The 14012-nt window shown below is 40.0% G+C and overlaps 1 protein-coding gene across 2 annotated transcripts in view; it reads right to left on the bottom strand.

The window, feature by feature from the left end:
* Nucleotides 1-3403: 3403 nt before the first annotated feature.
* Nucleotides 3404-14012, bottom strand: part of CLIC5 (chloride intracellular channel 5) — a gene marked incomplete at both ends in the record, with an annotated part of 75081 nt that continues 64472 nt past the window's right edge. For both annotated transcript variants that reach the window (XM_080341702.1, XM_080341703.1), the window contains 2 exons: nt 3404-3571; nt 5857-6038. In XM_080341702.1, the coding sequence (XP_080197828.1) occupies nt 3404-3571; nt 5857-6038 (350 nt within the window). The remainder of the gene's footprint in view (nt 3572-5856; nt 6039-14012) is intronic.

Here is a 14012-nt window from a genome sequence, read left to right on the forward strand (position 1 = left end):
GAGCTTTGAAATAAATATCTAAGAAATGTTTGGATGAAATGGACATCTTTACAGACATTTGGTCTGCATTTCTGTAATGCAGATGATTAAATCCACATTGTTGGCTTCTTCCCCCTCTGCACTATGTCTTTCTTTACATCTTGCAAAAAATTTATGAACAAAGTTATTGTAAATCTGCAATGTCTGTCTTGTCACTTAGATTCTTTTCAGAAATGCTGCCTTGCCAATGTAGATATACAATCCTGTATGATTAATATTTATTACTTATAATTCTAAATACAATGGAAGGTCACAAAAAATACTCTGCTTAAAGGAGTCTGGAGCCCTTTAAAACCTCACTGGTGATGGATCCTGAGTCTTGAGAACTGAGCTCAAAATCTTAGCAAAACACTTTTCTATGTAGGATTTCCAATATTTCCTGCTTCTGACTATGGCTAAAGCCAAAAAGCACAAAGGTGAGCAAAAGTTACAGGTCTGAAAACATGAGCTTGGATTTCAAATCTAAACAAAGGTCAGGGAATGCCTGAACCTGTCCGTAATCTTGCATCAGCCCACAATAGGGCTATGAGTAAAATGCAAAGGTAAGAGTGAGACTTTAATTCAGACAGAACAAGCACGGTAGCTGAAAACTGTTTTCATTTTCCTCTTATTCTTTTTCATATTGATCGATAAGTTTCATCAAGATTTTGGGGGGGCATTGTTAGAAAAATTGAGATATTTTGGGTTTGTTTAATTATTAATTAGAAGGATGGTAGCTTGGGGATTTTCAATTTTTACAATGAAATCCTAAAAAAAAAATTTAACAAGAGCATGCAAATCGTCTTAGAAAAAACTCATTGCACTAACAGCTCTTTTTGGTATAAGCCAAACCATTATTAAACATAGTTTTTTAAAAACAGATGCAATTTGAAGTCACTGAAATCAACTGTGTTTTGGCCTTCTTCTAGCAAAACTCAACTAAGACATACTAGAACATTTCAGGACCACGGGATTCAGGAAATTGATAAAGATTCACAGAGATGGAAGAAATTATGACAGATCCTGAACTGGTTCGCTTACTCAGCCTGACATCTACTGCATGTTTGGACAATCTTCTTTAAGGAGCTAAAAATAATAAGCACAGAGGAAGAATCTGCATCTGCCTCTGAGTCTTCATTCAAAGATTCACTGCAAATGTGATTAAGTAAAGCCACTAATTGAAATAAACTTGGAAAAAGACAATGTAGATTCTGTTGATTGGCATGCCCCTGGTCAAATCATACCGAAAGTAAAAAATCCCAGTGACCATTAACCAGACAGAAGACTTTTCCCCAGAAATAAATTTGCAGAGCGTTACTAATAACACTTTTCTAAACAGACAGAGCCATCTTGATCAGTGTGCTGAGTGAAAACAAAACCAGAAAAACAGACAGAAAGGACCGAGTCAATTAAAATAAATAAATAAATAGTTGCCTTAATTTACACACACACAAAAAAAATCACAAATAACTCCAATCTCATGAAGAAATGTTTTTAACAAGCCACATGTGCTTGCACAGACACTTCTAATCTTATTAGATTTTTCTGGCTGCTATTAGTGTTCTCTGAGCCAGCTGATTTCTCAGCAATATTTTAAAGAGTGTGAGCCTTTGCCCTCCAGTCTAGCCATTGTTAAAATAGGCCATTTTAAGGGAAGATTTGGGAGTTCATGGATTTTCTTCCATGGTTTTGAAACATTCAAAACAAATTGACCATCGCATGCAAAACAATAGTCAACCACAAGCTATCTTCACAATCAACGAGCAACATTCTGCTCCCAGCTGGGTTAGCGTGAAAAGCAGAATAATCAGGCAACAGGGATGGCTTCAGATTGTCATCGGCATCACAGGGCAGAGGCTGATTTTCAATGCTGTCTCCGGTCCTTCAGCTCTCTGGCTACAAACAAGCCAGCTGTGAGGTTCCCCTTGGTCACAGCTTGGGGTTACCCTCAAATCAGTGCAGCTCTCTGCAACTCTGACCAGAAGGGGAGTCACATTGCGTTTTATTTTATCTTTGAACACAACATTTAAATCTCCCCAAACTGAAAATTAAGAGCCATGCGCACTGTTGTGCGTATCAGGGCGTGTGAGTTTCATGTAAAAGAGCTGTCATTCTGAAATTGCTAAAATAACATGCAAATAATCACTAGTATAAAGCAGATTGTGTCAGGCAGATGCTACAGACAGAACAAAACAATCAGTTTTAGGGAACAATCCTTATTCCAAATTGTGTAACCTGGGTTGGTAAACCCTGGAGGAGCAGGACTAAGGCGTCACACATGGATTTCTGCTAGCATCCTTGCCAAATTTCTTGCTGGAAATGTGCCTCCCTCTGTTTTAGTCTGCCCTCTTTGAGGCTTTTGGAGTAAACTTCTCCTGGGGTGAGACGATGAGTGCTTGAAAGTGACCCATCTGGAGCTCAACGTGGAGAAAGCGCTTCCCCTGCCTGGAATTCATGTGCAGCGACAGCTTTCTCCTGCCGACCCAAGCTTCCCAAGATAGTAATTATAAAGGAACTGGCAACCATACAGTCAAGACGACAATATCCTACGTGGTTTGGTTCACTGTGCCAATTCCTTCTATTTGCTGGAGTCAATATTCTGCCCCCGCTATTGCTGTGTCTGAGTGTCTCTACCAACTAGCAGATCCACTGGGCATTTTGGCATGAGCCCTGCTCTTCCAAGGGCTGCCTGCTTAATTGCTCATTCACTCTCTTTCACTTCAAACATTCAGATCCAGCAATATCATGCAAATTTTATGCAAAGTAGCATCTGCAAGTCTGACATATTCACTCAGGCTTCCCCCCTTTGCGCCAAGTTAAAAATAAATACCCTAGAAGCTCTTGGGCCTGCTAGGACAGAAGATGCATTCAGAAAGTTTTTTATAGTGTAACTGCTAAGAGCATTTCACCTTTAGGGACAAACCTCTTTACCTCTCTCTCTCTCATATTTTGCTCCTGCCTCAAGGATCCCAAGAGCACCAGCAGAAGGGAAGCATCCTTGACATAACCTACAAAAGAACCAGTTCTGTTTATTCCTAAATCTCTTACTTGAAATTTCAGCTAATATCTTATTTTTGAAACTCCAAAGGTGGTTGATGTACCCCCAACATGAAACAAGAAACTAGTGAAGCGGACTCATTTCCAATACTGGTTGCAAATAATACTAGTTTAGCCAGATCTTAGGTTCAGATTTCAAAGACTCTCCACCCCCCACCCTAGAGCTGCCTTCTGTTTTCTCCAGGGAGAAGCAGATTTGTCCCTGACCAATACACTCAAATAGGTGAAGTCACTGGGATGCCAACCAGATAGCATAATGATAAAGTATATCTTAAGGCAACGAGGAGAAGAGTCTGTAAAGGGGATACTGAGCCACGGCCGAGGGCAGTTAGGACTTGCTGAGCCGCTTGGCCACGTCTGCGTAGGCTTGCTCAATTTCTTTGTCTGCTGCACAGGTGTTGGTGAATTCATCCCTGGCATACGCGTTCTTCAGGTATCGCCACAGCCCCGTCATCTCTGTCGGGAAGTCAAAGTTGCGGTATTTCTTTGTAACAATCTAAAACAAAGAGAAAAGAGGGGGTAAAAAAGGTGTCTTGCTGGTGATACATCTCTAGATTCCCTTTTAGAGAGCTTCGTACTCTTTCTTGTCACGTAATTAATAGCAAAAGAGAGAAACGCTTGGAGGATCAGGGTGTTAGAAGATAAAAGCCTGAAAAGAGACCATTGGTCATACCCTATCTTGCAAGGATGCTACTTGGCCTAAGGACACACTAATGCAATGTCCTGGCAGCTATATCACCAAATTATTACTTTTATGATACCCAAGGCTCATTAATTTTACCCTAGTGGTATTTGGTGGTTTTGCCAGTCTTATGTACATCACTTCTTAAAGTTGAGATGCCAAATAAGAGAGAGCTGTTAAGCTGAATCATAGAAAGGAAGACAGACTGAGTGGAAAGTCATTAGTAACAGTTTACATATAACATAGTTTAACATTAATTACTATACTTATGTTTAACATAATTAATCATTATATTTATCGTTATTTATATTTAACATATATTCTATATATACTATGTTTCTACTTATAATATATCTAATATATTTTGCATGGCCAATGATGTCAGAGAATGTAACCACCTACAGCTGTTGTAAGACTCTATCTGTGTTCACTCAAGGGAAAATTCAGGGTGGTATGTGTACCGTGATTGAGAAACCAAGATGATTTAGCAGACATTAGAAACAGGAATATTAGGATAAACTGGGGGAGAAAATGGTTCTTTCAAGACTTGTTAGACTAGGAAATTGTCTATCAAGGGAAATTTTTGATTTCTGAAAACACTCAGGCCCTTATTCAGGAAAATAGTTAAGTGCATACTTAATTTTAAGCACCTGTATAGTGCCATTGAAGTCAATGGGACTAATCTGTGCTTAAAGCTAGTTGGTTGGTTAAGTAGCGTGCTGGATTGGGATATTTCAGTTTTCCTGTAAGAATGTACCACATAGAATAATCCTGTGGTGACAGAATGAACTAGCTGATAGGAAAGGATGGATTAGCTGATTTAATGTCCGCTTCCAATCTCTAATTTTTCTGACAGTATAAAATTGTTCCTGGGCATAAATTACATACATATGTGCCACAGAGTTCCCCTTTATTTTTCAAGCACATGGTAGAGGTGTTTTCCATCACAGATTTCTTTAGACAGTCAGATTCTCAGAAATGACTGTGATTTCTTTCTATTATCAAGATCCATTTGGTATTTGCAAGTCCAAATCCTACCCTAAACTGCATTTAATTAAGCATTCTTGCCTTCAATGATGTTTCACACACACATGGAAAAGATAAAACATGCTGGGCAGCTTAAATCAAGATTTTCACAATTTCTAGCACACATCTTCCATCAAATGAATAAGTGTTAATAATTTACACTTTCTTCCATCTGTAAAAGACTTTTCAGGCAATAACCTATGGCTATACTTGTCTGAGAAAGATTTCAATTCTCTTTTGACATCTTTCATTTCATCTCAAGGAGACAGGAACCAGTAAGGGGCCACACATTCATTTTGCATTGTCTGACTTCATCACCAATGAAAATGAGCCAAAAAAAAAAGCTAGATCTGTGAGGATATTGTCACATTTCTTACCTGGTGACTTATGTACTATTTTTTTCAAATATTTTGCATGTGTGCAGTCAGCTCCCAGGCTCAGGTTATGTTTTGGCTCATGGAGCCAAATTAGATGCATGACTTGGCCTTAATTCCTAGCTTTCTTGCTTGCCAAGGTCTGCCAGGTACTTGCTTTATTCTCAAGAAACATGTAATCTGATAAATTAAATGAATGCAACATTTAGAAGCCAAGATGATGTACACCAGCGACCACTGTACATCTTGCATCCTGGACCTCAGCGGTGAGTTTGATTTGTTGACTTCCCTGTGTGAAATACCAGCTGGAACAAATACTCCCCGAAATGATTGACTGCTGCTCTTAAGTTACAAATGGGTGGGAACTGACTAAGGTTTTGACATTGCTCTTAATGGGAACTAATGAGTATGAAATATGCTGTTACTTGCAGCATAGTAAAAATAAAGAGATGGGATACCTAGATCTTAATGTTGTCTTTGTGTGTCTTAGTGATAGGACAATTTCTTCATGTACTAAATATGAAGTTGTTTAACTTAAACTAGAAGACATACTGAGGAGCAAAAGTGTGTTTCAAACTCTGCTCTTCTAGGACTTAAAAGGACTCTGGTGAAATACATGTTGGCTTTAGCTCTTGGCTGTCAGAGCAGGCATTTAGTTGTCAGATAAGGCTTCATTGGCCATCACATGGTATCTTTTACCTTGACAACATGGAGTTTGGGCAGAAGGTTGCAGTCAGCAAGAGTCAGGTCATCTCCATCCAGAAACTTGCGTTTAGACACTTTCTCCTCTTCGGTGCTGCCTTCATCGATCTCCTCTGGTAGAGGTGTTCTCAGATAGTCATCCAGCTTCTTCAGAGCCTTCACCAAGCCTCTTTCAAGTGCTTTGCCAAAAAAAAAAAAGAGCAATGAATGAATTATTAGGGCAGAGTAAGACTTATTTAGAAACACCCACCATCAATGGCTACAGTGGTATCTAGAAAAAAGCCAAGTCCAACAGGGTCTTTCAAAAAGATGGACCAAACTTCAAAGCAGTATATTTCACAATGGCAACATGTTACAATTACACAAAAAATTAAAAATGGTTTAATGAGTTACCAAGTTTTAGTAACCTTTTTAGAAATGCTTTATGTTCCCTCCACCTGCTGTACAGACAACATCGAGACAATAATTGAATTTGTCCCAGACATCTCTCAAAGTATCTCCCTCCATGTGGTTGCAGAGATATAGTGATTTCAAATTGGGTCCATCTTCTTGAAACACCCTGTATTTCTTTCTTCTTATTTTTTGTTAATTTGTGCTCCAACACGTGCACAATATGATGACAAAGTAGCCCACCAAGGTCTGCCTGAGGGTAAAGCTACTTCTGCAATGGAAAAAGGGGACACAGGGAATTGCTGTGCCACATCTTCTCCTCACCAGCACAAAACCCAACAAAACAAAAACAAAAACACAAAACAAACAAACAAACAAAAACAGTGAAAGAGAACATGAAAGAAAAGAACAGGTCAACAGTATTATATATCAATAAAACATATATACCCTATCATACTTTTTTTGTCTGTCAAGGCTATCACACAATAAATTTGAGATCTGTAGCCACTACATTATTTTTCTAAGCAGCCAGGTAGGACTGTAATGAAGGGGAATTTCCTAGCATTACTTCAGCTGTAAAAAGTTGTAGCTTTACTACTTTTAAAACCCTTCCAGGGTAATTGAAGGCAATAGCAACAATTTCAGAGATGCTGACCAGAGCTCTACAGAGCTGGAAGGTACACTACAACTGAAATGAAAGTAATATAACACTAGTTAAATACAATGCTACACAAAAGAGTTGAGATATTCAGCCACTGTTAAGGTTCCCCTCACTTCGGGTTCAAATTAGATGCAAATTCTTTTTTTGATATTTCTCAAATCGGGTATCAGAGAGAAGAGACTCTGGACCTCTCACTTCAGTTACTGAAGACCATGTCCCACACTGCCACTTGTTCCAACAAATTCCAGGCTTAAAATGCTACTTTAGACATAATTTACAGCAGAATGCAAATTTATACTTAAAGATATTAACCTGGGCACAGAATTTGTGTTGTTATGTGTTACTGGCAGGATTAAAGAAAAGCTTGATTGCAGCAACACACTTAGAAAAAGCTGAACGACTATATGAAAGTTTGCACGCTATTTAAAACTGTGAACACTCTGCAGCAAGAGGGGTCTTTTGCATCTCTGTTCGAAGGGTGACAAGCACGATGGGGTCCTGGCCCCTGACAAGTACCCCAAAGTGCTAAAGCAATATAAATAAGAAACAGCAAAAATTTACAATGTGAAAAAATAACAACATGCCTCATGGGCTTAGGGCCAGAATTTCAGCTGGTGAAAATTACCTGCAGTGATTTATACCTGCTGCAGATCTGGCCTGGAGTCAGCACTTAAGGCCTAATCCTGTAAAATCTCATATCTCTGAGTAACTTACTGCCATTTAACTTCAGGGAGACTACTCAATGCGCCAAGTTACTCAGGCAGTGTAGCTCTACAAGGCCTAGGGAGATAAATACATTTATGGAGCACAACGCAAACTTCAAAAGGCTGCAGCCATTGCCCTGCATAGAGGAGCCTGCTGGCACAGGTAGCTCCACTGGCTCTGCTGTCAGCGTCCCCCCCATGCTTTTGGCAAGGAGAGAAAGGCAGCGCCACAAAACATGATTGCTGCCCTAACATCCATTAAACCTTGTGCCAGTGGTGGAAGTCAGATTAAGCTGCCTGATGTCTTGCTCCCGCTGAAGCCTCTTGGCCAAGCACCAAGGAACCATACCAGCTCTTTTGTGGCTGACTCTTAGACACAGTGGCAAACCCTGGCTTAATTGATTGACTGGAGAAATGACTGCGATCCAACTGAAAATACCCCAACAAACATAGCAGGGAGGGAAAGAATTTTATTTCTGAAAGCAGAGCATCTAAAGCGACTGAAGTGCTGCCATCCATAAAACAAAAGTGTTGCCATCCCTTATTTAATCAATTCAAATTGAATTTTGACACTGACATTCTGCTGTCAGATGCTGGCAGTGGTCTCTTTAATCATCTACAGCTGTGCTCTGCCGCACAACGTCTACTGAAGGGTAATAACTGTATAGCTTGTAATATACCCCCATGTGGCAACACTCAAAAGATTTAGCAATCTCTTTTTGGTTTGACCCATACCACCTGTTGAACAGATAGTCCTCCTTCTCTTGGTCAACCTCAGACTCTGTCGTCTCACAATGAATTCATTTAGAGACAATGGAATTGAATTACTCTGATTTAATTCAATTTTGCTCATTTAGATTTTAGAGAACTGGCTTAATGCTGAGCATTTTCCAGTATTCCCTTTGGTTCTCTGAGTCATCTGTGCAGTATTTCCAGCATCAGTACTACATTAGATGTTTTTTGCTGGCCCATGGGGTCAGTTAAGAGAGTGTACAAAGACAGGAGCATCAGGTGAGATGCGTTTATGTAACTTTTCTGGAACTTATTAGGGTTGGGGCTTTTTTTTCGCTCTTATTGATATATCAAAGTGCGTCATGGCTTTCTCAAAAACAATGCCTGGAGTGAAGCCTATTTGTGACAGTGGGAAAAAAATCTATCTGAATTCATACTTGGCACTTGCATATGGCAGCTTTAGGCCAGAAATAAGTACATTCAGGGTTCAACGCATCTGTGACCTAATTCACAGGCTCTGCTGAAACCCACAGGATCTTGACTTCTCACAGTAAAATCACCACATCGTCATGACCATCTCGTAACCTTGTAATCAAGAACTGGACCACTACACGTGACACAAATGTCCCCATTTAATTAATTGAATCTCTTCTGATCCTAGTAAACTCTCAGAAGAGCCATGAAACTAAAGGAGTAGTGAACAAGGAAGAAGAGCCTTTCTTCCACCTGAGCAGTGACAGAATTTTGAAAATGTAAAAGTATTAAGATCTTAAAACTGCCATTTCAAGTGGAGCTAAGATGCATAGGGTCAAATTTTTAAAGCATGTAAAGTTTTTTGAGGCATTTTTTGAAATCCGTATGAAAATATTCACGTTGCAAATCCTGCTTTCTAGGTGGTTGACACATTCAACTTCATCTATATAATTTGAAGTCTTAGGATCCTTGAGAAGGTGCTCAAAGAAATTCCCACTCAAAGTTGGAGCATGAGTAGAAGAATCTGAAAAATGTTGAAGCAAGAGGTCTCTGAGCCCCACACCTGAGATAGAGTCAAGTGTATGATCCTGGCATGGGTGGGAGAACCCACCTTATGTTTCAATTCACCAGTCACCTCCCAGAAGAGAGAGGTATCAAGAGCAAGTCAGGTTTTTTCTTTCTTACGAAAAAACTGGGGGAAGTGCAATGATTTTATCAGTGGTATAGGGAGAGCATTTTCCTGGAAAGTGGAAGACTGAGTTTCTAACGGCTTTTCAATGTGATATCAGTCCAGATCTGCCAGATGAGACACCACCAGTACAGTATCAGTTAATATGTACAGCTCTCCTGTTGAACTCTTTCACTTTCCATAAATAACTTAGCATTTTAATGGCTTACAACTGGAGCCTGATACCACAGGTAAAAGTCAGAAAAGCGCTCTCATTTTCTCTCTTCTCTGATCAATATGTAAGAAGAGACCAAGAAATAGCCTCCTCAGAATATCCTACAGCTCTGAAGGCTTTGGGACTCATGCTGAGGAAAGAGTTGTCATATTTAGTATTACTGAGTAAACCCAGCAGAGGAAAGAAAGATTTCATTCTAAACCTCCCATACTGGATGACTCTATATGTTGTCTCCACTGATAACATGGGGACAGCAGGCACTCACCAGAGCGGGGATCTTGTGAATACCAGTCACAGCACTAGACTGAATGAAGACATTTAAAATACATGAGCAACTAAAAAGTTACTAATTCCACATTTGTGAACATACTACTCACAACAAATTTCAGAAGTGGCTAATCAGCTAATTCCCTTGGCAACTTATCCTCTTGTTAACATAATTAAATAACTCAATAGGTTTGCTGGTAACAGCCGAAGCTCCATTGCAGTCAACTGGTGGGATTAATCTTCCCTGGAGGAAATTAAATGAGTAGGTTTGAATTAAATATCCTGATCTTCCTCTATTGTCAGTGGAGTCTTCCACACTTGATTTAGGTGACCCCTAAATCAGCCATAAGGAGAACTTCTACTGAAGTGTCTAATCTCAGCCTTGCATTGTCTTGGTAATGTCAGGGTGGAGGATTCAGTGTTACAACACCAAGTGGAACTATGCCTGAAAATGTGGCTCTGTGCTGCTTTTGAAATCATAGAATAGTTTGAGTTAGAAGGGACCTTCAAAGCTCATCCAGTCCAACCCCTGCCATGAACAGGGACATCTTCACCCAGATCAGGTTGCTCAGAGCCCTGTCCAGCCTGGCCTGGGATGTCTCCAGGGATGGGGCGTCCACCACCTCTCTGGGCAACCTGGGACAGTGTTCTACCACCATCAACATAAACAATTTCTTCCTCATGTTTGGCCTGAATCTTCCCTCTTCTGGTTTAAAAACATCATCATTTGTCCTATCACAACAGGCACTGCTAACAAGTCTATCCCCATCTTTCTTACAGGCCTCTTTTTAGTACTGAAAAGCTGCAACAAGCTCTCCCCGGAGCCTTCTCTTCTCCAGGCTGAACACCCCAGCTCTCTCAGCCTGTCCTCCCAGCAGAGCTGTTCCAGCCTCAGATCATTTCTGTGGCTCGTCTGCCCCCTCTCCAACAGGTCCATGTCTGTCCTATGCTGAGGGCTCCAGAGCTGGATGCAGTAGTCCAGGTGGGGCTCTCACCAAAGCAGAGTTGTCTTCCAATTGCTTCCCCACCCTGCAGACTTTCAGTATGAATGAAGAGATCCCAAATGTGGCCAGCTCTGCAAGAGGAGCCCTGTCATCTACTTACCTTTGCAACAGCTGCAATGGCTGAGCTCCTGAAAATCATCTTTCTGGACAGTGAAATCACCAAGCACAGAGGCACCAGCACTATATTGACTCTACACTGATGTATTTAACATAACTTCTAATTCCAATAAGTTCTACCTGTGTTTATGCCAAATCCATGGTGGTACCATCTCTCTCACCCTTCACTACTCTGCTCTGGGCTACTTGTGCAGCCAAAGACAACTTACAGAAGTTGCAGTCCTGTCGTGTCATCCCACCAATAAGAAACAATATTGATAAAAAAAAAATCTCACAAGCTCTTTCTGATTTTCCTTCCCCCTTCAAAACTAGGGTTTTATACAACTTTACTTAAGAATCTTGGGTTAGAAGCCAGAGAAATAGCACTTTCCAACCTCAAAGCAACCACAGAACACTTAATGAATGTATTACCATCTGTCAAATGCACAGGGTGAGGTTCAATTTAGCTGATACCTAATTCACAATGACGCTCTGTTTTCAGCAAAAGGTTACTTGATGTTGAACAATGAGATTAACAAATCCTGACACACACAGAAATACCAATAATGTAACAAAAGTTAATAATTGGCAAAATTGTGCTCTCAGTTACAGTGACATAAAAGAGGAGTGACTCCGCATTGTCAACAAGCTATTCCATATTTACTCCAGTTCAACCAAGAACAGACTTTGGCTCTGATATTCAACTCTTCAAGCAAAAACTTCCTTTAACTATTAGCCTGTGCAACTATTTCCAGGAGACAAGGAGAAATCTTTGTGTCTTGAAGTATTTATACCACAACTGAACAAAACATTGGAAAATGTAATGCATGGAGCACTCCTGCAAGTCAAGGGGAGAGCCAGATGACAAAGATTCATTGCTAGGTAATCAGGGTGAAGTTTTGGCCATATCAAAGCCTGTAGAAGTTTTGCTGTTGACTTCAGTGGGATTAGGATTTCTCCAGCAGTTTTTAAAGCCAAAAGGGACTATTATAATCAGTTGATCTGACCTCCTAAATAATACCAGCAATAAAACTTCCAGCGTCATTGGCCGTTTCCATCTCTGTTTTCTGTGGGTCAAATGAGGCTGAAGCAAAACGGAAAGTAACTAGAAAGTAGTAAAAGAAAAACAGTTTGGAAAAAGTAAAACTGATTCAGACTGTCCACACCCACAGCATTCACAGAGGTCAGACAAGGACTCTTCTTCCCCTTCCTTGAACTCCAAATATTTCCTTCCTTGTTTAATGCTGGGACAAGAAGAAATAGCAAAGCAGAAAAAAAACACACAGTGGCCTAAAGGAGCCACTGGAAGGCAATTCATTCCATCCTGAAATAGTAGCCTTGGAAAAGATGAATTACCACCAGAGGAGCCTCTCTCTCTCTTTTGAGAATAAGCAGACTGGCTACCTAAATTTAAAATAGCTAAAATTAGGTGAGATGACTCCTATTTTATGTGTCTGAGTGGAGCCATTTGCAGAATGAAGATTTTACTTGATAGTTACTATGCAAAGAGATGCAAAGCATAGAAGGCACAATGAAAGCAATAAGAACAACTGTTTCTTCGGCCAAATCGAACATAAAAACTATTTGATTTACATTAAAAGACGGCAAAACTAGTTCAATTTTTGAAACAAACTTAAAGCAAAATAACATAAGACTTCCAAAAAATAAGAAAACAAAAAGAAAGCCATGTTTTAGGATGGCTGGTTAAGTAAGTCATGCCCAGACATTTAATTATTTTCACATCACTTTTAAGTGTTAGTAATCTTCAAAATTGACATGTCAGTTCTCATTTTGTCATAAAATATTTTCTCCAAGCCACAGTAAAGTATATGTGGCCTTTTTCAGAGGGAATACCACTGAAAACACGGTGACAACAAGGCTTCAAAATCATCAAAGCCCAGTAACATAATGGCTTTTGTAGCCATCATCTGAAACCACCTGAGACTGACCTCAGCAGAACTGCAAGTTTCTTAATTGTCAAGCCCAGGCAAGTTCAACAAACAATGATCCATGTACAAAAAAAGAACAGTGACTCCTGCTGCTACCCTGGATTACTGATTGATGCTTTTCCTTTTTACTGCTTTCTTCCACTGCCCTCCAGTAAGATTTATCCTGTAACACACGCAAATGAACTTGGTGAAACAGGCAATGAGGGAAAAGGGGGAACAGTACATAAATATTCACCGTCTCACACAAACAATCTGAGATTTATTTTTCCTTTAAAAAAACAAACCACCTTTCCTGATCACTTCCAGATTCACTGAGTTTGATATTATGTGAGACCCAATACTGTTTTCTGGCAGGAGAGAGAAACCAGCTAAGAAACAGCAATTTAAGGTATGAAAATAATATCATTCTACTACTCTGAGTCTGATTAAAGACCAAGGATTCATATTTTCACTCTCTTTTTCCTCCGTCCTGCTCATTTTTTTTTTCAGGCAGGCTCAACAGAGTATTGTAAATTTAATCTGTGTAGATTAATCCTTCTCACATGGAGAAGCTATGACTGCAATATGCGTGCCACTGTATTACATCTCAAACAATTTATCTTCCCCACTATGATTTCAGTATAATCCTTGAGATTTGAGCCCTGCCTTGATTTCTTCTGTTCAGCCATTTCATTGTCAGGTACCTTGTCCAAGGTGGTTATGGAGGTTCCCTCTCGGCTCAGAGATACTGAGCATCTGTTGAGGGAACTGGGGCTGTTCAGCCTGGAGAAAAGGAGGCTGAGGGGAGACTTGATCACTGTCTACAACTGCCTGGAAGGAGGTTGTAGCAGTTGTCTCTTCTCCCAAGTAACAAGTGATAGGACAAGAGGAAATGGCTTCAAGATGTTCCAGGGGAGGTTTAGATCGGATATTAGGAAAAAATTCTTCATGGAAAGGATTGTCGGGCATTGGAACAGGCTGCCCAGGGAAGTGGT

Source organism: Nesoenas mayeri (genome assembly GCF_963082525.1).
Source record: "Nesoenas mayeri genome assembly, chromosome: 3".
In the NCBI taxonomy this organism is placed as follows: Eukaryota; Metazoa; Chordata; class Aves; order Columbiformes; family Columbidae; genus Nesoenas; species Nesoenas mayeri.